The sequence below is a fragment of the Vombatus ursinus genome, unplaced genomic scaffold (assembly GCF_900497805.2).
Source record: "Vombatus ursinus unplaced genomic scaffold, bare-nosed wombat genome assembly UNPS02014807.1, whole genome shotgun sequence".
NCBI classification, from domain to species: Eukaryota; Metazoa; Chordata; class Mammalia; order Diprotodontia; family Vombatidae; genus Vombatus; species Vombatus ursinus.
In genome coordinates, this window is record NW_020954585.1 from 24,749,698 (window position 1) to 24,776,777 (window position 27,080).

At 43.1% G+C, this 27,080-nt stretch overlaps 2 protein-coding genes across 4 annotated transcripts in view; one reads left to right on the forward strand and one right to left on the reverse strand.

Annotated features, from left to right (window-relative positions):
• Nucleotides 1-326: 326 nt before the first annotated feature.
• SMCR8 (SMCR8-C9orf72 complex subunit) lies at nt 327-9,694 on the forward strand. Its single transcript, XM_027874831.1, has 2 exons — nt 327-2,801; nt 4,464-9,694. Exons 1-2 carry the CDS (start codon nt 430-432, stop codon nt 4,915-4,917), a joined length of 2,826 nt encoding a protein of 941 aa, XP_027730632.1. The 5' UTR covers nt 327-429; the 3' UTR covers nt 4,918-9,694.
• Nucleotides 9,695-9,791: 97 nt separating this feature from the next.
• The window catches only part of SHMT1 (serine hydroxymethyltransferase 1), a 32,005-nt gene continuing 14,716 nt past the window's right edge, over nt 9,792-27,080 (reverse strand). For all 3 annotated transcript variants that reach the window (XM_027874832.1, XM_027874833.1, XM_027874834.1), the window contains exons 6-12: nt 26,910-26,991; nt 21,929-22,141; nt 20,720-20,836; nt 17,044-17,166; nt 13,968-14,084; nt 12,773-12,883; nt 9,792-10,970 (exon numbers count right to left, since the gene is read on the reverse strand). In XM_027874832.1, the coding sequence (XP_027730633.1) occupies nt 10,798-10,970; nt 12,773-12,883; nt 13,968-14,084; nt 17,044-17,166; nt 20,720-20,836; nt 21,929-22,141; nt 26,910-26,991 (936 nt within the window). In that variant the 3' untranslated portion in view covers nt 9,792-10,797. The remainder of the gene's footprint in view (nt 10,971-12,772; nt 12,884-13,967; nt 14,085-17,043; nt 17,167-20,719; nt 20,837-21,928; nt 22,142-26,909; nt 26,992-27,080) is intronic.

Below are 27,080 nucleotides of genomic sequence, written 5' to 3' on the forward strand. Positions count from 1 at the left end.
CACTTGGAGCAGCGGCGGCGTAGGTGGGAACCGAGGCGACCTCGCCTCTTATTTCCCGGGTCCCGCTTTGCCCGGCTGAGGGTGAGTTCGCGGCCGGCGTGAGGAGAGGAGAACGAGACTTTAGCGTCCCCCGTTCTAGTCCCACCAGGGGCTGGAGCCAACCGACTGGCCCGGAACCCCGGCCTCGGGAGATCCCGAGGCACGAGGGACCCGATTGGATGAGGACACCGAAGCTCCTGGAGGAACCGGATGTTGTGAGGAGCGGGGGCCGAGAACCCCGGGGCTGCCGCCGAGGACCCTGCGGCGCTGCGAGAGCTCCCGTGAGTCCCTGCCCCCGGAAACCTCTGCCCCTTAGTTCTCCTCGTATTTTCGATTGACTTCTCTGTTTTCACTTCTCCTCCCTCATGCCCTTTTACCATAATTGGAAATATGATCAGCGCCCCTGATGTGGTGGCCTTTACCAAAGAGGAAGAATACGAGGAAGAACCGTACAATGAGCCGGCCCTGCCGGAGGAGTACTCCGTGCCCCTGTTCCCCTTTGCAAACCAGGGGACTAACCCGTGGTCCAAGCTGTCAGGGGCCAAATTTTCTCGGGATTTCATTCTTATCTCAGAGTTCTCTGAGCAGGTGGGACCCCAGCCCTTGCTGACCATCCCCGATGATACCAAAGTTTTTGGCACTTTTGATCTCAATTACTTCTCTCTCCGGATCATGTCTGTGGATTACCAGGCCTCCTTTGTGGGGCATCCATCTGGCTGTGCCTACCCCAAGCTGAATTTTGTGGAAGACTCTAAGGTTGTACTGGGGGATTCAAAGGAAGGGGCCTTTGCTTATGTGCATCATCTCACCCTTTATGATCTGGAGGCCAGGGGTTTTGTGAGGCCATTTTGCATGGCATATATTTCCACTGATGAACATAAAATCATGCAGCAGTTCCAAGAGCTCTCAGCTGAATTCTCCAAGGCTTCAGAGTGCTTGAAGAAAGGCAATAGAAAAGCTTTTGCAAATGAACTTGAAAAGAAATTGAAAGATCTGGATTACACTAGGACAGTGCTGCACACTGAAACAGAGATCCAGAAAAAGGCCAGTGACAAATGGTTTTACTCCTCTCAGGCCATTGAGAAGGCCAATGAGTTGGCCAGTGTGGAAAAATCCATTATTGAGCACCAAGACCTATTAAAGCAAATCAGATCTTATCCTCACCGAAAACTGAAGGCATCTGGTTGCTATCCACGTGAGCCAGAGTGTGCCCAGGATCAATCAGCTGACCAGGCATCCACTACCTCTAAACCTGATGAGCCTGCTGAAAGAAATCTTTATAGGCGAAGAACCTCATATACCCCAAAGCTCATCAAGGCAAAGTCTGCTAAATGTTTTGACAAGAAGCTGAAAACCTTGGAAGAACTTTGTGACACTGACTTTTTCACCCAGACCCTGGCTCAGTTGAATCATATTGAACACATATTTAGAGGAGATCTGTGCTACCTTTTGACAAGCCAGATTGACAGAGCTCTTTTGAAACAACAATGTATAACTAACTTCCTCTTTGAAGACTTGGTAACTTTGGATGATAAAGTAGTAGAGAAACAGGATAATACATCCATGGAGTACAGTCAGGACAAGCTACACTCCAGATCTTTGGAAGACTGTCCAATTCCTAAAGTGTTAATTAATGTGGGATCTTTTAAGTCCAGTGTGGAGTCTGTACTTATCAAGATGGAGCAGGAAGTTGGAGATGAATTCAAAGAGTCTGAAGTGACAGAATCTAGCATTTATGATCACCAGGAGAACTTGGATTACCTTGACATGGATATGAAAGGAAGCATCAGCAGCGGTGAAAGCATTGAAGTTTTGGGCACCGAAAAGTCTACTTCTGTTCTGTCTAAATCAGACAGTCAGGCAAGCTTGACTGTCCCATTGAGCCCTCAGGTGGTCCGGAGCAAAGCAGTCAGCCGGAGGACTATCAGTGAGGACAGCATTGAGGTTCTTAGCACTTGTCCCTCAGAGGCCTTGATCCCTGATGACTTTAAGGCAAGCTACCCAAGTGCCATTAATGAAGAACCTTATGTGGAAGAGCCATATGCAGATGATGACGAAGGAGCTATTCACTTTAGTGCAAGTGTCGGCCAACAGGATCTTGGCGAGACAGAGGGCAGTTCAGAAAATACCTTAGCACAAACAGATTCTGCTTGTTGTATTGGAAAAGAGAGTTCAAGTCTCCTCATACCAAATTCTGACCAAACACAAAAGCACTGCGATGAAGATGGAGTGGTCAGTATTCCCCCACAGCGTTATAAGGAGAGGCAGCAGGGCGTTCATGTGGATTTCTTGGTGGATGATATCAACTCTTCTTTCCAGGAGAACACAACAGAAGGCCTTTCTCCTTATGACCTGGACCCAAGCTGTCTGAGAAGCAGCAGGGATCTCAGTAAGATCAGCCTTAGTGAATATGGAGACTCCACCAGCTACATAAGCAGTGCAGCATCTACCAGTTCAGACAGGACTCCTTCTCCTGCCCATCACATTGGCCTCTTCTCAGACAGGCATAAAAAAAAGGCTGGGCAGAATGCCTTAAAATTCATTAGGCAGTACCCTTTTGCACACCCTGCAATTTATTCTCTGCTTAGTGGGAGGACTCTTATTGTGCTAGGGGAAGATGAAGCAATAGTGAAGAAGCTCGTAACAGCTCTCTCCATCTTTGTTCCCAACTATGGCAAATATGCCAAGCCTGTGAAACACTGGGTCTCTTCCCCTTTGCACATAATGGATTTTCAGAAGTGGAAACTTATTGGCTTACAGAGGTAATTGATTAGAGACAGAACTTCTTAATAAGATGGACAATGGGCACACATTCATATGGTCTCCTAAGCAGGTCTCAAGAAAGTAAATAACTGTCAATTGGGTATGGTTTTAAGGGCCTTGGCAAGGTTCCTTTCCCTCACCCCCTTAACTCCCCCCCCCCAATACCTTTCTCACCTGCTTGACTGGTGCCTAAAATTTCTTTTACTAGGTAACCTAGCCTCTCATTCCATGGCTAATGCAGAGACCATGTTTAACCTAGTTGAAATAATTACTTTTAAGTACTTTAGCACATTGATTATATGCCAGCAGTACTGCCAGTTATAAATATTTCTTGTGTGTTCATTGCAGTAGGACTTCTATTTGAGAATACTTTGTCATCAATTTACAGGACAAGTTTGATTCAGACTTTTCACTGTAACATCCCTCTTCTGCCTCCTGCCAGCCTTTCAAATTAGTGAAGTTGGATAACTATTGGCATGTATAACAAGCTTTAATATTAGGATCATGATATAAAACAGATGTAATATAAAGTACAGAAATCGGATGCAGAGGTAGACAGATGATAGTGTTTAGGTTTTTTCCATTTTTGTTTTGTCTTAACTATTAAAAAGACTTTTTAGGAAAATCAACCTGAAGAAAGATTTGAAAGAGTTTGCTAAAGAGGGATGGGTACTCATCATGGTGGGGAGTAGATTGCCAAAGAAAGAATTCCTAAAACTCCTAGGGAAGAAAGGTATGGGCGCTGATTATCAATGGACAAGATGTTTATGGGATGAGCACAAGAAATGCTTAATCTGGAAATAAACCAGCCGAAGGTAGTATGTTGTGTGGTGGGAATTGTGGTAGTCAAGACCTGGGTTTTAGTCCCAGCTCTTCCCCTTGACTAGCTGTGGGTCATCAGAAAAGTTTATTCCAAATCTTAGCTTCACTTCACCCATCTACAAAATGGAGATATTCGTTCCTGCCTTTTTACTTCACAGTGATATTTTAAGGGCAAGAGGTGGTTTTACCATAGAAGATGACTCACAGGGGAGACTTAGAATTGTGGAGGCAGAGACACACACCTAGGAGCAGAGTAGAATGTGGAATGAGAGGGATGATCCCGGTAAGTGCTGAGGAGGTGAAGATGGTGTTAGCATTTTGCAGTGCTTGGCATATGGTTGACACTTGCTGAGTGTTGATTGAATTTAAAATAATATTTTAATCCTTGAATGCCATGATTCTAATTCTACCTTTGCAATCATCGAAATATTGAAGGTTTCTATGGGTAAGTGACTAAGGAAATCAGATGTACTCAGGTGATCGGTAGCATAAAGAAACAGAAATCTCAAACGTGGAACACATTGTGAGAGGTTAGGTTAGGCGGTACTTGTTCCCTTTGTTTTTGAGTGATCTTAAAATATTTAATGACATGTCAGTAAAAATTTGGGAAAAAAAAAACTATCTTATGTAAATAGCTCCTGTTTCTCTGCTTTATAAGCTGAGAATTTCTAGAAGCTTTCTGCAAAGGTAAACTCTAGTTTCTAGAGAAACTTTTAAATTGGAAGACAGTTTAGAGGAAAGAAGTCATTGAAGATGCCCAAATCATCTAATTTTCTTGACTTGTCACCATATATTCCTGGGTCTCACTGTCCTTATTAACCTTTGCCTATCTGTTTCAGAGTGGTTTCTCCAGCTGGTGTCAACACCCTCCATTCCCTGAACCGCTACAGCCGTTACACTAGCATACTAGATTTGGACAACAAAACATTGAGGTGCCCGCTCTACCGAGGCACCTTAGTACCCCGCCTGGCAGATCACCGAACCCAGATCAAACGGGGGAGCACCTACTACATGCATGTGCAGTGTGTCCTGACCCAGCTGTGCTCTAAGGCCTTTCTCTATGCTTTCTGTCATCACCTACACTTGCCCATCAATGAGAAGGAGACTGAGCAGTCTGTGGTAGGCCGACAGGTGAACTTCTTGAAGCTGCATCTGGGCCTGGTGAATGAGGATGTCAAAGTGGTGCAATATTTGGCTGAGCTGCTCAAGCTGCAATACATCCAAGAGCCTGTCAGGCCTAATCACTCAATGCTCAGGTTTGACTATGTTCCCAGCTTTTTGTACAAAATCTAGGCCTGTTCCCAGCTGTTTCCCAGAAACATACATGACTTACGGAGTCAGAGGGTGCCATGGGGATGACCAAACATTTGCCTGAGCTTGACTTTGTATTTCTGCTATTCATTGGAAAAGAAAATTAGATGGTGAAAAATGTTAGTAGCATCAGGGCTTCTCCAGCTGGGGAAATGCAGGTGTCTAAGAGGTTCCTGACACTCAGGAAGCAAGTATGGGATATTTTTCATAGCCGAGCTTTTCTTGAGAATATTTAAGAGGGCAGTCAGCCACCAGTAAGTTCTTTGTTGTGTCAGTTGTTTGTTGTCATCAGGCTCCTAGATTCAAAATAGCTCTTCATCTTACGGCCGTGGGGGCAAGGGTCCTGTTAAAGTCAGAATGCTCCTTGATATTGAAAAAACTCATTGTAAGCTGTATCAGGACTTCACAGCTCTAGGCATCATAGAAAACCCAAAAGGAACCCAGCCAAACCTTCATCACATCGAGGGGCAAAGTGAGCAGGAAAATCAACTTAACTATGGCAAATAGAAACTTAATCCATTAATTTGTACATTAATGTCTTCTCATTAAGACCTCAGGTGATTGGCAGTGGCCCTGTAATTATCTGACATCACTGGAGCCTATTGTATTTAAAGGGGGTATTTTAACTGTAGTCCCCAGAAACTGATTGCTCCTTGACCCCTGAGAAGGGACGAGTGAAAGCCCAGCAGCTGCCGTTCTGAAGGCACCTACTGACTGGGCAGGTGGAGAAAATGTCTCAAGCAGCCCCCGTGGAGTGATGAGGAAAGTGTAGAACCTTCGGTTTCTCATGCCCAGAGAGAGGTCCATCTGTGCCTTGTCTGCCTGTTGCATTATTCAATGTTAAGGGCTGGGAGGAGACTGAGGGGAGGTGTTCCCAGACTATTTGAGCTTAGACATGTACTGTGTCAGCAGAAATGATTGGAAGGCAGTGGTCTGAAGGATTCCAGGACAACCAAGAACAAGGCAGAGGGCATGGAAGGGGTGGGGCCAAAGTTACCAGTTTGACCAGTACCATCAAGCCAGTGATTGGCAATTAACATGGTTTTGTTCTACTGGCTTCTCTCTGATCAGGATCTAGTTTGCTGTCATGGCAAAGCTTTGGGGAAGTATTAAAACTGTGTGGATCACTACTCAGCTCTAAATCCTTTTATCCATCAAGCCTGCACAACTTCTTCACTGCCTCTCAGAGGATGCGATTTGCTAACTGGACTAAGGGCTCTGGTTCATTTCATTGATTTGTGACTAGCAGTTTTCTTGTGTTCTAAAATCCCCTAAATTAATTTTGACCAGATTGAAGAAACATTTGGAAAACTGGCTTAGATTAGCCCATCTTTTGAGGATAGTGATGACTTGGAGAGGATAGTGCCCACCTCTTGACCTGTTTCTGTTCTCGTAGTGTCCTCCATCTCCACAAGGGATTTATAGGTGATTTTTTAAAGGTGGTGGGGAAGGTTGCATTTAATCTCACTAGACATTACTCTTGGCTTTTATCTTCACTCCCTCACACCTGCCACCAGAATATAGAGATGTGTTTTCTTGCAACCTTGAAATTTTAAAGGATGTTTTCAAAGAGTGCTGTTCTTATTTCCAGCCATGAGATTTTACTGTTTTTAATTTATTCCACAAAAAATGTGATTATAGATATGAAGCAACCCCGAATTCTGCACTCAAATGTGGTGTTGCCATTGAGCCAATGTCAGTGGAGGATTCTTAGGGGGTGTGTGTTTTCCTGCTTTTCAAGTTTGATGTGGGTTCCTAGTGTCTTAACCCAGAAGTCTTTCTTTGAAGCCAGACCTCATCCTGCTGCTGCCCCTGGGGCAGTTAGCTTTTCCCTTTCCAAGAAGGTTTGGTACCATGTCCTGTATACTGTGCTGTCTCCCAAAGAGAATGACAAGAAGGAATTTGTTTTTGTCTTGTTTTTCTCTCATTCCCCTAGCTGTTCTGTATAAGAAAGGGGAAGGACAGCCACCCCCTTTCCCTTCCCCTATTTCCAGTGTAATATTGTTTGTCAAACTGATAAATTTGGGGACTTTTTCGTGATGGAGCAGCTTGGATTTCTTCAGGTTATTTTCCCCCCCTTTCTTTCATACCGCACATTTCCATAGCAAAAAACATAGGCAATCCTGATGCCTTTGAATTGTGAGGCATAAATCTTGCTCATGACGTAGACCTACTTGGAAAGCCTTGCCACTCAAATCTGTCCAATGCTGGTGTATCTAGGCTGGGTGGTCAAACAGTGCTTTTGCATCCACGAAGGAGGCAGCAGTAGAGTTTCTCTTTAAAGGAAAAAAGTGATGTATCATCTGAGCTGCCGTTGCCATTTGAATTTTAAGCTTTCCACTGCAGGACTCCCTTGATGACATAGGAAAGTGACAAATAACTGCTTCAGCTAGAAAATGGGTAAAAGCAACACTCTTTTGGTGTGTGGTGTATCTATCTGGCTTAAGTCACTTACTTTGGTGGTATTTAAATAGAGCAGTTGGGGGGGTAGGAGTGGAGAAAGGAGCTCTTTCCCAATCTTGACCCCAGTAGCATTTCAGAAAGTGTTACCAAAATTGTGAACAGTAAACCATGCCAGTGAATAGGACAGATTTTTTCCTATATGAATCTGAGTGTAGCTCATGACTCTAAAAGCCTGTCAAAAAAACTTAACAAAAGTCATCGTTAAGGGTGGACTACGTTTTTGAGCCGTATTCCAACTAGAAAATAATTTTGGGGAGTATAAATTCAAAAATTATTATTCAGTAAAAGAATTTCATTTTCAACAAGTTTCAGAAAAATTACCAAGAATTGTTTACAGCTTTGGGCATAGGTGTTTAACACTCCCACAAAATGGAATTTATCTTAAATGTACTCTATGGTAAGACTTTTATGTTCAGACTTTTTTTATATTTCAGAAAATTGAATCTAATTATTAGACACCTTGCTTTTTTAATTGGGGGAGGGATATTAAAGTTATAAATACTCAGATAAAATGCTTCGGTTTTTTTTTCTTGTAATCAGCACAATAAATATCATAGGAAACATTTAAAAAGAAAACTCAAACTTAAGTAATTAATCACATCCCAGAAACTAGGTAACATTAGCCCCACTTTTTAATCTTTTTTTCTTGTTGTTGCCAAGATTTATTTTCAGGTAACAGACACAGCTTTTGTCTTTAAGTTTGAGACTTAAATCTTCAGTATTTTCTGTTTTATACCACCTTTTTTGGGGAAAACAACTAAGGTGAGAATTAGGTAATATAAACCTGATTATCAGACTTGTTAAGGATTTACAGGTACATGTTTTAAAATCCCTGTTTAGAAAATTAAAACAAAAGGCATGTATAAAGCCATGTTAATCTCTTATCTCCTGCTTCATCGCTTCCCCAAACCAAGTGTTCCCCTCCTGGAGTTGGAGGGTTTTGTTTTTAACATAAATGTTACCAGGAAAACTTGGGTGGTTTCACATATTTCTCTTCAAGATTTATTATACTCTCCAGTCAACCCAGCTGGAACGTGTAATTTTCCAGGCATACTTTTAATTTGTATTCATGTATGTGGACATGGAATATAATACAGTATAATTCAAACCTAAATGAATAACCTGATCCCATTTTAAGACTCTAGAGGGGGCCAACGGTTTTTAATATGCTTGCCAGAGCTGCTGAGATTCTACTAAGTGTCTCTAAGCAAAAATGATTGCTTACTTTTGAACAGCCTGGTTTTTTTGTCGATACCAAGAGCATGTATCCTCCCAGCGAACCCTCAGTGCTGCATGTCAGGTCATAGTCCCCAGTGTTACCTTTGTGGTGTTTGTCAGTGCAACAACGGGGCACACCTTCTCAGACTCATTGAATTCATCAGAGCAGCCTTTGGAAGAATGTCACCAAAAAGTTGAAGTCAAGTTGTTTTTCTCAAGTTTGCCTCCCTAAGAGTTTGGAAAGGATGTCTTGATTTATGCTTTAAGTTGAACTGTTTTCTGGCTTTCCCCCGATATTGTGCTTTGTATTAGGAAATAAGAGAACTCATTAGACAGGTAAAAAGAGGGAGGCAACAGGGTTTTTCCCTGCTCTTAAATTGGGTAATAATGCAATTGAAATTTCCAACACCTTAAGCTGCCCCTATCTCTGCTTTGAGAAGCTTGTGGTCTTGACTCGGTGAGCACTTTTATGTTGTTATGCTTCTGGTAAGGGAAGGCAGGATAGTGATAGGAAGTTAAAGGTCAGAGTTCATGAGGCTGGGAAAAGGACAGGAAAACCTCTTGAGGCCAAGTAACCCGAACTACTGGGCCCAGGCCTACAGTCAACAGCTTGTTCTTTTACTCAAGTGAAAGAAATGAACTCTTCCAAAGCGGCCGGGCAGACTGTCAACCCCAGCCCTACAAAGAATATGTTTGTCACCTTAGGGAGAGGGAGCAGTTTACTGTTGCTGTATGTGTGTGTGCACTTTAGACCACCGTACACAATTCACTACTGATGCCAGATCCCAGATAGGAAGCAAAGATGGGAAAACTGGTGAATCAGTCATCCACAGGGCGATGGGCTGATTTATGTGAGAAGGCAGAAGCAAAGGGTACAATCTCACCCCGACAATTCAGACACTGAGGAGTTGGGAATACTGATTGGGTCGAGATAAATACTGCCTTTCAGGTTGCAGTGAGGAACATAGGCTGTGATGAATTCTCACTTATTTTAAAGAAAAACTATTTTATTATTGCATGTTCACTTGTTTGTATCTGTGTGTGCAGACCACTGTGTAAGCGGTAGTTTAAACAAGTGCCCATTGGAAGTAGTATACTTGGCATGTCTGTAATATCATTTTAGAGGTGTTGCTGCACAAGTATGAGTTAATGCCAAATGAATAGTATGAGAAATGTACTGTAAAAAAATTAATTTATTTGAGTTCAGATATTTTTGAAATACAAATTTGGTTGTATTTTTAAAGCTATAATTCTTGTCACATTCTGTGGTTAATTTTATTGTGCTTATTAAAAATGGTCATTATTGTTTTGCACTCAGCTGTTTGGAAAACAGTTTCTTTGGGAAGGCATCAGCTTCAGGTACCCTGATTGTAGGGAGTAGACCAGTATCTCAAACTGGAATAGAAGGCTGTCATTGCCAAGTACCACGACTCAGCAAGTGATCCCTCCCTCATGTGTGATCTGTCCCTCTAGAAGCAAGGGTCACATTTGCCACCTACCTCCCCAAAGCACTGAGGATTAAAGATAGCATTTAAAGGTACTTTGAGCTCCTACATAATGTGGTAACAGACATAAAACTTGTTAGGCTTGTAATTTTATACTTAGCTGAAGCTTCACAATAACTTCCTCTCCAACTAAAATGGACGTGATTCAGTTTTTCTGGCATTCTACCGAACAACATGATACTGAGATTGAGTAACTTTTACAAGCCATTAATAGGGGTGTTTTCTGAACTGCTGTAATAAGTCATGAGCCTGCCAGCTGACCACTGCAGAGAAGGTTACATAAAATTATTTAAGTAATACTTTTAAATTATATCACCGTTCATTTGAATGAAGGATGAAATGGCTATAGGATACTCCAATATTCTACAAAAATTGGATGAGCAGGATTCAAAATAAATTCACTAATTAGTAAAGTATGCCCCAAACAACTAATAATGAACTTCAATGACTGCCAAATGGTAATTTTTTCAATGTAGGGATGTTAGAGAAGCTCATTAAAAAGATGCTCCCCCCCCCCCCAAAAAAACTAACCTTCTGCTCCCCTCAACCCCTCCCAATTATACATTCTCCTTTCCTTTTCTTAAAAGGGGGTTTTTGGCACTTGGGTAGTCTTCAGGCTAAATATTTCCAATCTGGCTCTGAAACTCTGAAACTGCTGACAGTGCCCAGTCTCATTTTAAAAATCAGGGATCCCAGGCAGGGGAAAAACAGCTGCAAAGCTCTCCACTTTTTCTCTGATAGCCTTGATAACACCCTGATACTTCGCATCCCCAGAAAGTTTCTCCTTGAATTCTTTCATGGTGGCCTGGGGACCAAGGTCTTTCTGGATATGCAGAGTCAGTTCTATTCCTGTAGAGACAACATCACAATAATGAAGCTACTCTGCTTACCAAGAAGCTGAAGACATTTTTGTCAAGCTTATGCTACAGTGAAGTTACACATCAAAACACAAATCTAGACGATAATAACACACCCTCCAAACCAAAGATGGGTTCAGGAATAGGAACAAGATGGTCCCCAATGCCCATAAAACAAGCTGACATAAATACTAGTGCAGGCCCAGCTAACAATTTCACTATGTGACCAGAAGTCCCTGCTTTTTATTTTAGCATTTAGCAGAGGATGATTATTTAACCCCCATGTAAGTCTTTGCAAGTTACAGACAGAAGGAACCTTAAAGATCATTCTATCCTCACTTTGTGGATGAAGAAAGAGAGAAGATGCCTGAGGCCACACAAAGGAGCAGAACCAGGAGTGGAACCAAAGTCCTGATGCCAAATCCGGAGCTCGTCTCCATAAGAATCATCCTACTTAGTGAAAAAGCATCTAATGAGGGACCTGCTGACTTCACCTCTCAACTGAGTCATCAGTGAGGAGTTTTTGCAAATCAGAATTATGTTTCCAGGAGTCTCATGAATATACACATCAAAAGGGAGAGTAAGGGCAATGTGATCCCTTGGAAGGAGAGCCCAATTTGGGATCAAAGGACCTGGGTTCAAGCTTTGCCATTGACTACCCATGGGTAAGTCATTTAACCTTCTGGGTCTCAGTTTCTTCATCTGTAAAATGGGGAGAGGGAGTTAGAGGAGGAACTGCTAAGGTCCCTCCAGTTCTAAGTCTGCAATTCTATGACCTTAAAGCACACTGGTTGAGGTGAGTAAAATTATAAAACTAATGGAGAAGACAACTAAGTGATTTCTACCACTTATGCCTTGGCAACAACAATTTAATAGCTCAGTCTCAACTGCTGGGTCAAAAGAGTGACACTCCAGATCAATCAGAAGGAATATGCTTATTGTTCTGAAACTTCAGTTCACAGCACAGATTAATAAATGTATTTTAAATCTAGGTGCCAGCCTGGTTTTTGGCTTTTAAGAAAAAGGAAAAGGCAATGTATTCATGTATCTTATAACAGTCTAGGCCCCTATTAGAATTTTTAAGGGTCTTAAGACATTGGATAGAGTTCCTGGAAAACCAGAGTTCAAATTTGGCTTCAGATACTAGCTTTGTGATCCTGGGCAAGTCACTTAATCTGTTTGCCTTAATCCACTGGAGAAGGAAATGTCAAACTACTCCAGTATCTTTTTTTAAAAAAATCCCATGAATATCGCTGGTGTCCACGGGGTCACAAAAAGTCAGACATCCCTGAACGACAAGGGTCTTAAAGGATCCTATGGAAAAGTCAATGATGCCAGGAGAGTGTTACTTCTAGAGCAGTGATTCTCAAACTGTTTGGTCTCAAGGACCCTTTTATACTTTTAAAGTGTGAGGACTCTCCAAAGACCTTTTTTTAATGTGAATATCTATCAGTATTTCCTATATTGGAAATTAAAATGTTTTTACGTTATAAAAATAGTTTTGACCTCACAGATCTCTTGAAAGGGTCTTGGGGCCACACTCTGAAAACTGTTGCTGAGTCATTATCACATGAGTGGTCATCAACCCAGCCCTTCACCTACACCTTGAGCAGGTACCACTTCACCTAAGAAGCCTGAGGAATCCTGAAGTCGGTCCTCAGCGAAGAGTATCTAGCACTATAGTGTTTCTACAACCAGAGAAGTTAGTGGGAGCCAAGGCTGTGTTGCCAGGGGTTTGTTGAGCCCAAGTGACAACAATCCACAAACCTAGTAATGTCCTAACCTCATTCTTACCTTCATGGATAAAATGGGCTACTTGGTAGAAATCTTTTTCTAGTAGTCCTCGAGAGGTCAGAGCTGGGGTTCCTAGTCTCAGTCCACTAGGTCTTAATGCACTTTTGTCTCCTGTGAAGTAAGAAGAGAGCACTGAACTCTTCATTTGCCAAACTACCACTAAATACTTAAAATCCACACTTGAGGATGATGACTTGCAGTAAGGATTTTGGCCCAGCCCATCTGTTTTAATACAACTGTGTAAATGGTTTTGAAACAACCAGTGTTCTCAGAGCTCCTGAAATCAGGGGTACATATGAGGAAGAGCTAGAAAAATTAATATTACAATGAAGTTAGCTTTGCCTTAAAAGTTGCCTTGGGGCTAGACACACCAAAAGTTATCCCCCCACCCCCAATGCGGTACTTAAGAGAAAGCAAGCCACTACTTTGTTTAAGGAAGTTCTTAGATCATCACAGTCCACAAACCTGGAAGAACTGATCTCTCTCATCAAGAATTCCCTATCCACTTTCTCCCAAGTGGCTACAAGAACTTTCTAAGCAGAAGAAAACTCAAGTATCCCAAGTTAGTCCTTAGAATAATTTGGTCTTAAAACCTTTGAAAATTTCCCTGGTTGGGTTAGGGTTCATTCTGCAGGAAACAGATATACGGAGATACTGAATTATCTCCCTCTCTAAAAGTGTCTGAACATCTTCATCATAGCATAGAAACACATCACAGAATCCCATCTGCTGAAAAACAACCAGTTGACAGGATGTTTGTGATTTCTTGAAGAATCACATTCCTCATTGGACAGGTTTGTCAAACTGATTTTTTTTAAAGAAAATTCTTCCCTACATCCCTAAAAGTCCCACTCATTATACCTAATGATACAACACTAAACTTTAGGAAGCATTTCTAATTCCTTCTATATGGCAAGTTGTAAGATATGACACATAATAGGAAAATGAATTTGGAATCACCGTGTTCAAACATGGTTCAAACCTGACTCTGCTACTTAGTAATTTGCCAAAATACCTTTTGTCTCTCTGGGCTCCTCTCCTCATTTGTAAAATGAAGGGGATGGGTTAGATGACCTATCAATTCTAACAAGTTCTTTGAAGAATGTACCTTCTGTGGCTTAAAGAAAACAACAGTCCTTGGGATGTGGGGAAAGGATGGGTTTTTTCCTCCATTTAGATTATAGGGGACTCTTACCTGGGCAGGTGTTCTTGTTACAAGCAATAGAACAAGATTCGAGCACCTTCTCAGCTCTTCCTCCATCTGTGCCTTTGTTGCGGAGGTCCACGAGGATCAAGTGGTTGTCAGAACCGCCTGGGGAAACAATTTTGATAAGTAAAAATTCGCAGTGATGCCCCAGTTCAGCTCTCAAATAAGCCAAGTCCCTCTGTTTAAAGGAAACCAGTAAGAATCACAGAATCATAGATTCAGAGCTAGAAGGAACTTTAGAGGTTAACTAGTCCAAGACCTTCATTTTATAAATAAGGAAATTGAAGACCAGAGAGGCTAAATTATCCAAGGTCACACAGATAGTGTCAGAGACAAGATCTGAACCCCTGAGTCCAAAGAGAAATCGATATCTAACCCAAAGGCACAAGGTAGCCTCATGCCATTTCTGTAACAATTCTACCTTTGTAATATCTCAAGTATATGCCTCCTTACCTCCTGATGCTGCCACCACCCTGGTATATCCCCATCTCACCCCACACCTGGACCACTGCAATAGCCTTCTGGTCTCCTCCCCACCACAGTCCAACCTCTACTCAGCTATCAATATCTTCCTAAAAGGCAGACTTGACCATATCACTGCCCCTTCCCCCATTAATAAACTCCAGGATCAATTATAAAATCTTGTTTCACATTCAAAGTCCCTTACAACCTGTCCCATTCCTACCTTCTTCTCCTCCATACACTCTGCTACTCAATGACATTGGCCTCTTTGCTATAGTTCATACAAGACACTCCATCTCCAGACCGGGCATTTTTACTCCTCTGTTCCTCATACCTGGACTACTCTCCCTCATCTCTGCCTTCTGGCTTCCTTCAAGCCCTAGCTAAAATCTCATCTTCTATGAGAAGCCTTTCCTCTTTACTATTACGATCCTTTATATATCTTGTTTGTACATAAAGACAATACTTCTCCCATCCTGTCTGCTCCATTAGACTGAACTCCTTAAGAGTAGAGACTATCTTCCTTGTATCCCCAGTGCTTAGCACAGTACCTGGCACACAGCAGTTACATCGGGGGACTGGGAACATAAACTTGTTGCATGAGTATATGGGTTACATTTTCAGATAAAGCATGTGCCCCTCTCTTATTGACAGGGCATTTTGTTGAAATAAGCACCTTGGTAAATGAAAACTCCTTTAAAATAGTTACAGAGGTTTTGGTTATGCATTGACTAAGTTATTGTAAGAGCTATTGTTGTAGGAGTTAATTGCTAAGAATTAGAAACAGCAATAGGGCTGTTCTGTTAGAGTATTGTAAATTGTAAGTAAAACATACAAATGTGTAATTTAAAAAAAAAGCAGACCCCATTTGGAGTTTTCTTGGGAAAGATACTAGAGTGGTTTACCATTTCTGTCTCCAGGTCATTGGACAGATGAGGAAACTGGGGCAAACAGGGTAAGTGATTTGCCTAAAGTCACAAAGTTAGTAAGTGTCTGAGGCCACATTTGCACTCAGCAAGATGAGTCTTCCTGACTCCAGCCTTAGTGCTCTATCCACTGTACCACTTAGCTGCCCAATTATTTGTTTACATGCTGTCTACCCCAAGTGGAAGGTCAGCTCCTCAAAGGTACACTTTTTTTATCATCGTATTCCTCGGGTCTACTGCGTCCTCATAGGCAACCATTTTCCAAACTGGAATGTAGAGTGAGGGACTGACACAACACCCTCTGGAAGGATGTGAAGTAATAGTCAGAATTATTGATTATAGGGGCACCTAGGTGGTGCAGTGGATAGAGCACCCTCCCTGGAGTCAGGAGGACTCAAGTTCAAATCTGGTCTCAGACACTTACTAGCAATGTGACCCTGGGCAAGTCACTTAACCCCAACTGCCTCCCCACCCCCCAAAAAATTACCAACTATATTTGATTACAACTACTATATAAATAGATTCACCTTTTTTTTTCCAGTGAAGACAAAAGTTCAAATAAAAGTAAACCAAAGTGAAACTAACATGGCAAATCTGCTTCCCTTGGTAGAGGCAGCACAAGAGGAACACGTGGGACTTGCCTGTAGGTACTGGGGAGCCTTCCCTCACAACCCCTGGGGGTTCCATGCATGGACCCAGGCCTCCTCCCTGAGGAGATCCCTGGGTGAGACAATGGCTGGGACCATCCACCAGAAAGAAGTTCTCATAGCACCCCAAGTTCCCATGGGATGTTCCCCACAAATCCCACCCTTTGCTGGTGGTGAGGAGGCCTGGGGGGCTCCCCAGTAAGCAGGCACTGTAGTACTGCTCTTTTGAGGGTGCTGCCTAAGTCAGCCTGCATGCAGGGCTCCCACCTTCAACAATCTACCACCACCGGTATTCTCCTTTGTCTTTGGGAGGCAAGGTGGAATAGTGGGAAAAGTGCTAAATCTGGAGTCAGAGGATCTTGGTTCAAACGCTAGCGCTGCCCCTCACTGTGTGACCTTGGGAAAGTCAGTGAACTTTTGGAGAAACCTCAATATCTTCAACTGTAAAACAATAGGGTTGGACTAGATATCCTCAAAGTCCCGTAAAAAGAATGGAGCATGGGGGCAGCTAGGTGGCGGAGTGGATAGAGCTCTGGCCTTGGAGTCAAGAGGACTTGAGTTCAAAATCTGGCCTCAGACACTTGACACTTACTAGCTGTGTGACCCTGGGCAAGTCACTTAGCCCCAATTACCTTACCAAAAAGGAAAAAAAAAAAAGAATGGGGCATCACTACATAAAATTTGGAAATCATTGCCCTAGGGACAGCTCTGATTCTGCCATCAGAATGAATGGATAACTGCTAATAAATAATAACAATAATGATACTGTTGTTATTTTCAGTTGTGTCTGGCTTTGTGACCCCATTTGTAATTTTCTCAGCAAAGACTCTGGAGTGGTTTGCCATTTCCTTCTCCAACTCATTTGACAAATGAGGAAACTGAGGCAAACAAGGTTAAGTAACTTGCCCAGGGTCACACAGCTAGTAAGTGCTTGAGGCACTGTGACTCAGGTCTTCCAGACTCCAGGCCCACCCAGCTGTCCCACGTTAAAGGGACAGGAACTCCAACAGACCTAGTGCAAGTACTTACCTGTTACTATGTGGTAACCCAGCTCTGTCATGGCTGCTGACAGGGCCTTGCAGTTGGCAACCACCTGGTGCTGATAAGCCTTAAATTCAGGTGTCAAGGCTTGCTTCAGAGCTACTGCCACTCCTAGTCAGGAAGAGACTCCATGTCAACAATTGGGTAAAAAGGTTTAGTAACATCAAGGTAACTCTTATCTATACCTTCCCCCCAAGCCCCACCCCCAGGAACAAAGCCAAACCTGCCGGAATGGGCTACTACTCCTTTCGTTTGGTATCTGGAGGCTCCTGAGGCTGAGTCCCTGAACTCTGGACAAGATTTAAGGATTATCTCATCCAGGTGGAATCATAGCACCTACAAGGCCAGCAGGTCTAAGACAATGGATGGAGCGGCTGGGCCTAGAGTCAGGTAGACCTGGGTTTAAATCCAGCCTCAGGCACTTACTGGACAAGCCACTTCATCTTTTTGCCTCAGTTTCTTCATCTGTAAAATGGGGGTGATAATAATAGCCCTTACCTCCCAAGGTTACTGTGAGGATTAAAAGAGATAATATTTATAAAATATTTAGAACAGTACCTGACACATAGGAGGCACTTAATATTTGTTCCTTCCCTTCTTTCTCCATCCCCTCCCCCAACCAGTACCTGAGCAGGAAGCTCCTACCAGGAGCCAACCAACCTTTGCTGGAAGACCTCTAGTGATGGGAAATCTATTGTGACCTGAGGCAGAAGGGAACACTTTGGGATAGCTCGAATACTAGACTTTCCTTTTATAACCAGCCAGAATCTGCCCCCTTGCAGCTCTCCCTAGTCCTGCCCCTCAAGACCAAGTATAATCTTTCACGATGATCTTTCAAACACTTGACAATAGTTATCTCGTCCCCTGCTAAGTCCTCTCTTCTTCGGGCTAAGCATCCTGAGCTTCTTCCATCAATCTAGGAAGACTACTGGTATTATTTCCAATTCTTTTCTTCATCCCCTGCAGCTATCTCCTCCAAGGTTACTTCTCATCTACTCTGAATTCATGTTGTATGTTCTAATTTCCATGTTGTCTTTCCCATTAGAATATAAGCTCCATGAGGTCAGAGAATGCCCTTCTTTGTATCTCAAGCACTTAGCACAGTGTCTGGCATTTAATGAATGCTTGCTGGTTGATATGGAGCCCCCTTCTCCCTGGTAAAGAAAATAAAAACATTAATGGCTGAGTAGTTCCACCTTCTATTCACTGTTTGCTAGCATCTTGGACTGAATTCTCCCATGCAATTTTAGATTACAGTCCGAGTCTGTGGCTGTGCGGCTAATGTTCTTTTTTTATACAGAATAGTTCTCATCAAATTGGCTTGTTAGAAGTAGGGCTGAACTTACAGACAGAGTAGGTGGCTACATCTTTTCCTCTGGATTTTCATAACACTGTTGTCTCTTGGTTTTCTTCCTCACTCTTTTGCTGCATCATCTTCCTTGTATCCCCTAATTGTGGGTGGACCCAAGGTTCTGGCTTGGGCCCTCTTCCCTCAGTTGTCTAAATTCTCTTCCTTGGTGACCTCACACGCTTCCATGAGTTTAACTGATCTATATCTCTAGCACCAGTCTCTCCAAGCTCCTGTTCCACATTATCAACTGCTTATTGGACATTCCTCATTCCCAGGCCAGGAGACATCTTAATTTCAACATATCCAAAACAGAATTCATTCTCTTCCCCCGCCCCACCCCCAAACCTATTCCTCTTCCGAATTTCCCTATTCTTCTAGTCTTCCAATCCTCCAGGCTTATATTCTTCGAGTCCACCCTCTCCTTCATATACCACACAATCCAAACGAGTTACCCAATCTTGTTGTTTCTACATCCATCTCTTGCATCTGACGTCTTCTCTTTATTCACAGTCACCATCTCAGTTCAGGCTCTCATCACCTCTTGCCTAGATTATTACAACGGCTCCTAAATAATTTCCCTGCCTCAAGGCTCTCTCCAGTCCATCTTCTTCAGAGCTGCCAAATGGATATTCCTTAAGCAGAGATTTGACCATGTCACTTCTCTCCTCAATAAACTTCAAGGGCTCCCTACTGACTCTAGGATCAACTATCAACTCCTCTAGTTAGCTTTTAAAGCCTGTCACAATCGAGCCCCCAGTACATCTTTCCAGGCTTATTGTACATCATTCCTCCTCCTCTTGTATATGATCTAAACTGTTCTCCTGATTCCTTGTCCACAGTCCTCCTCCATCTTCCAGTTTTTGCACCAGCTATGCCTCATACCTGGAATTCACGTCCTCCTCACAGAATCCTTCCCTTCTTTCAAGATCCTGCTCCAGTAACGCCTTTTACGTGAAACTTCTCCTCATCCCCTCCAAATGCTGGTTTTCTCCTCTCTCCCTTGTATTTATCCACTTTGTATTTCTTCTCCTCCTATTTATTCCTTATATACCTGAATGTGTACTTGTTGTCTTCTTGCAATATAAGCTCCTTGAGAGTAGTGATTGTTTTAGTCTTTGCATTTGTACCCCCAGCACATGGCCTGCCTTAAAAAATGCTTTCTAATTCACTGAGATATCAGGAATCTACCTCCTAATCATTTTTATCCCTAAGAAAATGCCCCCTGCCAATTCACCTATTATTGGTGTTCAGCTGTTTCAGTCCTGTCTAAATTTCATGACCCCATTTGGAGTTTTCTTGACAAAGATATTGAAGCGGTTTGCTAGTTCAGATGAGGAAACTGAGGCAAACAGGGTTAAGTTACTTGCCCAGGGTGACACAGCTAGTAAGTCTGAGGCCAGATTTAAACTCAGGGAGATAAGTCTTCCTGACTCCAAGCCCAGCACTCAATCCACTGCGCCACCTAGCTGCCCAATTCACCTATTGCTGCTGCCTAAAATTTTGGCATTTAACTCCAATTTCCAAAAATTGTTTCTAGCATCTGAGCAGGGATTAATTTTATCAAATGCTTTCTTCTCAAACAAGGATACGTAGAAAGGCACTTGGAAGATAGGTACACTAAAAAGTAAGCAAGAACACACAAAAAAAGTGGGGGTAAACAATGCAGAAAAAATTTTCAAACTCCTTAACTCTATTAAGAACTTGTCTCACATATCTCTCATATTCAAAGTCATGCCTTTTTCCTATCCAGAAGTGGCTCCACAGCCTTGGTTCTTGCCCCAAACCATCACTACTAATCCCCTTTTCTTTTTTTATTTCTTTTTTATAAAAGACACTTCCCAAACAATCTCTCTGTCTTCCCCCAAAAGTATATTCCCTGAGAAGAATTAAACTGAAGTGCACTTAATCACCCATATCACTGTCCATTCTCTTCTAATCATAATGCCAAGCTCACTACTCCCATAATACTTTGTTTCCTTTTATCAATACTAACTGTACCCTTCCCTGTAAGCCCTACTTCAGCAAAACAAATAGGGAAAGGAGGAAATAAAAAAACCTTCCTCTAAATTAGTTTCACTCCCAGCCCTCAAAATTCAACAGAGGGACCTAGGAAAAAGGCAGAAGTAAATCTAAGAGGTCTCTCCAATAGGCTGCCCTCCACAAATTTTGATAGCCTAGAAATCCTGACAGTTTGTTTTGGTGAAGAGGTTGGAGGGGATCAAGAAAAGTAAAGTTAAGAGGACCACTGTGCTCATGACCATGGAATGTGTCACCACACAAGGCCACAAGAGGGCTCTTATATCTAACTTTTACCCGCAATGGCATGGTTGTGAGGCCCTCCCTGTAGTCCTGGGAAAACAGCTGAATTAACCAGTGACTCCAGATTGTACATCGTCTCTTTGCCTGTTTTAGCATCCACACTGCGCACTCCTAGAGAAGGAAAAAAAATTAGAATGAAAATCACTCTGCAGTCCCAATTATTTTCTCATCGAGTTCAAACTGATTAGAAAACTCCAAACCACACTAAAGCTGTCTCTAAAGAGGACGGGCTAGAGAGGGCCAGGCAATGAGGTGTAATTTTTTTTTCTTTTTGAAGGCAATGGGGTTAAATGACTTGTCCTGGGTCACACAACTAGTAAGAGTCAAGTGTTTGGTCTGAGGCCAGATTTGAACTCAGGTTCTCCTGACTTCAGGGCCAGTGCTCTTATCCACTGTGCCACCTAGCTGCCCCAGTGAGGTGTAATTTTAGAAGAATGATCAGACTCATATAGCTGAGAAATCTGGTTGAGGAGACAGAACTCTTGATCTTCTCTTTGGTACTGACTGGCTCTACAGGCAGTCATTTTACCTTGAGCATTAGCCATTATAATACATTTTAGAAGGATTTATTAAGCATCTACAATCTACTGGATCCTACAAAGGATACAGAGGAATTCCATCTAGTAATAAATAAGAAGCCTGAGCACAAATAACTACAGTAAAAGGCAGAATGTGATTAGTGTGAACAGAAGAGATGAAAAACAATGTGCCACTGGGAGCCCAGAGATCACTTCCAGCTTGAAGGGTTGGGAAAGACTTCAGGGAAAAGGTTAGGGCTGGGCCTTTAAGGACAAATAAAACTTTAAAAGGTGAAAGGGAGAATAGCACAGGCAAGGGTATGGACAATATGAATGTACAAGGTCAGTTCAGGGAACAAGGAGTGGTCCCACGGCTGGACTGCAGGGTGGATGAAAGGAAGAAGCTGGAGATGAGGTTGAAGATCCACTGAAGCCAAATTACAGAGGGAAATAAATGCCAGACTAAGGAGTTTGGGCTTTATTTTGTAGGCCCACCAACACTGTCGCTGTGGCTCGAACCCAAGGGGCTCAGAGCTTCCTTGTGCCAACCTTCTTGACCAAACCCTCCTGAGCTTCTATTCCTACCAAGGCAACAGGATCACAGGGCCTTCACAAGAGGCGCCGGATCTAAATAAGCTGGGCAGAAATGCCGGTGTGTTTTTGTTTTAATTCTACAGAGTCCCACCTTTCCTATAGAAGATCATGCCAGCCCGGCAACCTCGAAGGGTTTTGTGCGTGGTGGTGGTCACCACATCGCAGTGTTCAAAGGGGGAAGGGACGACCCCAGCGGCCACCAGTCCACTAATGTGGGCCATGTCAGCCATAAGATATGCGCCATTATTATCTGCAATCTTCCGCATGCGGGCATAGTCCAGGTTCCTGGAATAGCAGCTGACTCCTAGGATGAAAACAAAAGAAATGTCAGGTCTGAGAAAGCACTAGAAAGCTGAGACCCAAACTGAATGCTTGACTACAGTGTCACATTTAGAAATAAGTATTTCTGAAAGCTCTCCCTTTTACTGCTCCCCACACCCCAAACCACTGGGAACAGAGATGAGGTAATGCATCTAGGGAACATTATTTTACAAAGTACAAAAGGTCTACCCTCTTGTCAGTATCCAAATGCCCCCAAACTGTGCCACTGCGGACTCAGAACCACCAGAAAGCAGAAGCCAAATGCTCCATGTATGGGGCAGCTCTGGTCAGACCCTTAAGAGATCTGCCCACCAGATATTTTACCCACTCTGATGCTCAAGCAATCTCCCTTCTTCCACCGTGTTCGAAAGAGAAAAAGTCATTACAGGAACCTTGAAGGCAGAAGCCACAATCAGATGCAATTTACCTTTCCCATGGTTAGAAAAAATGCCCACTTGGGATCACAGATCAAAGCTATAAGGGATTTCAGGGTCCGCAACATCCAATCCACTCATTTTAAACATAAGGAGACTGAGACTTGGGGGGGGGGGTAAGTGACTTGCTCAAGGTCTCTGAAGTAGTTAGCTGACTTGGCCCCCCCACTCCAGAGTCTGTGTTCTTTCTACGTACTATGCTTACCTCCCTTGTTCACGCGTCCTACTTCCTCCTCTCTTAATTCTCGTGAGTCAGATGCTGGCTGCCTAGGGGAAAACCCCTTTCCTCTGCTAGCACTGTTTTTATTATCGGTCAGTCATTTCAGTCGTGTCCGACTCTTCATGACCCCATTTGGGGTTTTCTTGGCAAAGCTATCGGAGTGGTTTGCCATTTCCCTTCTCCAGCTCATTTGACAGATGAGGAAACTGAGGCAAACAGGGTCAAATGATTTGCCCAGGGTCACATAGCTGGTAAATGTCTGAGGTCAGATTTGAACTCAGGAAGATAAGCCTTCCTGACTCCTGGCCTGGCACTCTATCCACTGCACCACCTAGCTGCCCCTGCTCTTTAATCCCCATCCAGGTAAGCCCTACCTTTCTCAACTCCTTATCCTATTTTGTCTTTCACTGTACCCACTAGAACCCTTGTTCTTTTATTAAACAAGCTTCCCTCTCCTACATCCTCTGTCTCACACTCCTTCCATCTTCTTTCACTCAGATATAGCTGGTTCCCTCTAAAGTACACTTCATTCATATCCTATCATAGCATGTCGCAGAATCATAGAACTAGAACTGGAAATTAAGTCAGGGGTCGGAAGTCATCTCGTCCAACATGTTAATTTTAAAGATGATGAGACTGAGCCCAGCGAGGCTCATGAGGGGTTTGGGTGCTTCTTCTGATATGCCCAACAAGGGTACGGGAGAGTGAGCACGCTCTCTCGGCCAACCCCCGCCCCCCCTGCCACCTATCTTTCTTGAAGGTTCACCCTCTCCAGCTCTATCACTGTCCAGACATTGAGGGCAGACAACCACCAGCCCCCAAATCATCTCCTCCCGTTCCCAAAGGAGTTCAGTAACTGGCCCACAGAATTCCCTTCCACCCTTGCCTAAATATTTTGGGACGTCAATGTATTCTTTTATATAACCTCAAATACTGTGGCTTCCTAGTCCATCAACCACAATTACCAAGATTTACACCTTCACTCTGCCTCAGTCATCTCTGATCTCGTCAATGACCTGTTTAACCTCCACGATCCAGAACATTCTTCCCTTGGATCACAACCTCTAATCCTTTCACCTCCCCCTCATACTCTCTCCTCCTAGACCCACTCTTCATTCTCACTTAGCTCACGTGGGACTCCACACCTTCCCATATTCCCAGTCCACTATCCTCCCTTTTCTGTCTCCACACTATCCTTTACCCTATCCTATAACCACTCATGCGTCGCCAAACCACGCCTTGGGCTGCTCATCATCGTATCTCCAACTTTCACAGCCCTGCTGATGTGGTCCTGAATGCTGCAGGCACAACAGCTCTACCTGGATGCACTACAAACTTAGCTCTCCCATCTCAATGATCCAACCCCACTAGAGCACAAATGTCCTTTTATGGTTGATTCTACTGCTCTCAAAACAGCAGCTGCTCCAAACCTTTTCTCTCCTCAAGCCCCCTTCTCCTCTCCTACTCTACTAGAAAATCACAGCCATCACCAGCTTTGACTTCACCCCCATTCCGTATCTCAAACCCAATCCCATCACCCACTTGTTCCTCCTCTGCTCCAGTATCTAACAAGGAAGTCGCTTGTTGCTTAGGGTCATCTGCTCTACCTCTCATCTTAATCCGGTCCTCTTCCATCTCCTCCAGGCATCTGCCCCCCTGATTCCTCTCTCTCACCTTCAATCTTTCCTTATCCATTGAATCCTTCCTGGTCACCTACAGACATGCTCCCTTCTTCCCCCCACTCCCTTGATCTTTCTTGGCAGTTGTCCTCAAACTTTTTTTTTTTTTACCAAGTACAAAAGATCTACCCTCTTGTCAGTATCCAAATGCCCCCCAAACTGTGCCACTGGGGACTCAGAACTACCAGAAAGCAGAAGCCAAATACTCCTTGTATGGAGTACTCATCGTCAAATTTCCAAAGAGTTTATCTACATGCATATGCCATTTACTCCCCTCCTATTCACTTCTGGCTTCTGACCCCAAGGTTACCCAGTCTCTTCACTGATAATCCAAAGGTCTTACTTGACGTCTCAACAACTTTGGATACTGTCAGCTAAGTTTTTTCCTCCTGGATACTCTCTCCTTACTTGGTTTCTGACACTGCTATCTCTTGGTTGGTCTCCTACCCTTTCCTTCTGAGTATCTTTTGCTAGATTGTCATGCTTTTCTGATTTAGAAGTTTGGGAATTCCTCAAGACTCTGTCCTAGGCTCTCTCTTGCTCTCTCTTTATATTCCCTCTTGACTACCTAATCAGTTCCCACAGGTTCAATTACAATTCTATGCAGATGCCTCTCAAATCAACATATCAAGCCTAATTTCTCTCTCAAACTTTAGGTCCATATGACCAACAGTCTGCTGGATATCTTACAGACATTTCGGACTCAAACTCATGTTTTCTCTGACCTAAACCTAGCCTTTTAAATTTCCCTTTTTCTGTTAAAGGTCCCGCCATATTTCCAGTCACCAAGGATGGCAACCTCAGAATTACTTACCCTTATCTTTTCCTTTGCTCTCACCTCCCATCTCTCTTCAGGTGCAAAGTCTTATTACCTTCCCCATTATCTCACATCTGTGCCCATTTCTCATTTTATACAGCCTTTGCACTAGTTCAGATTCTCATCTCCTCTCAACCAAGCCAGTGCAATGAGTAAGCCTCCCTGCTTGCAGCCTCTCTCTTCTCTAATCCATACAGTTGCAAAACTGATATTCCTACAGCACAAATCTAACAGGTCGCCTCACCACTCAAAAATCTTCAATGGCTCCTTATTGGTTCTTGAATAAAATATTAAACCCTCAGCTTGTTACTTAAGTTTCCCACACTATGGCTCTAGTCTTATTTCACGTTATTACCCTTTACATACGCTATATCCCAGTCAAAATGGCCTCACTGCTCCCAGTATATAACATCCTACCTCCAACCCGTGTTTTCATAGAGACTGTCCCCCATGTCTGTAATATATATACACATTCATTCATACACACACACACACACACACACACACACGTATCTCTCTCTCAGAATCCCTGGATTCCCTTAACACATAGCTCAGGTACCACTTTCTACACGAGGCCTTTCCTGATCTATGTTCCCTCTTTTAAATTATATATACTTATCCCTATCTATTTTATTTCCTAAGTATAATGTAATCTCCTTAAGGGCAAGGACTGTTTCATTTCATTTTCTGTCTTGTAGGGAGTAGAGGCTTAATAAACGTAAGCTAACTTGAACTGAATTTTACAGGCGATGCCCAATATTTGTTATGATCTGATGTCAACAAGCATTTATTATGCACTTACTATATACCAGATAAGGACAGCTAGGTGGTGCAGTGGATAGTGCACTGGGCCTGCAGTCATCTTCCTAAGTTCAAACTTGGCCTCAGACATTTACTGTGTGACCCTGGGCAAGTCACTTAACTTTGTTTGCCTCAGTTTCCCTATCTGTAAAATGAGCTTGAGAAGGAAATGGCCAACCACTCCAGCATCTTTGCTGAGAAAACCCCAAACAGGGTTACAAAGAATCAGACATGACTGAAACGACTGAACAACAGCACATTCCAGACACCATGCTACGCTCTAGGGATACAAAGAAAGGCAACAGACAGTCCCAGGTCCCAAACAACTCATGGTCTAATCAGGGAGACAACATGCAAATAATTATATACAAACAAGATATACACAGTATAAACCGGAGATAATCAATAAAGAGAAGGCACTAAGATTATGGAAGACTGGACAAAGCAGTGAGAATACTCCCCCTTACTAAATCCTCAGACCTCCAGTAATCTACCATTACTAAAGGTAGCCGCTCCACTCCTTCATCCACAATGTTGCTCTTGATGGGAAGTAATGACACATTTCATCTCAGTCATGAAAATCTCCCCAGGATTTAACCTACTGGGCCTCTGGGCTCCAAATTCCTCTAGATTTCTGAGGAATCTGCAGGAAACCTAATAGCTCCAGGCAAGAACGAAGGCAAGAGTACGCTCAGATTCAAGGGACTAGGTAAAACCAAGGAAAAGCCTCAGCAGTCACATGGGACTGGAGAGAGCTTAATCACGTCATGGTTCTATTAAGAAGTGATCTAACTAATTACCTGCAATGATCAGCTTGGGGTGGAAGAGGCGGGCGTTTTCTTCCAGTTTGTCATAGTCAATATATCCAGTATTTGGGTTTACCTGTGAAAGGAAAGGAAAAAGATAAAACCCATCAAGTTAAACAAAAAGTTCCTCTCTTCCCCTTAACACTCATCCCACAATAGTAAACA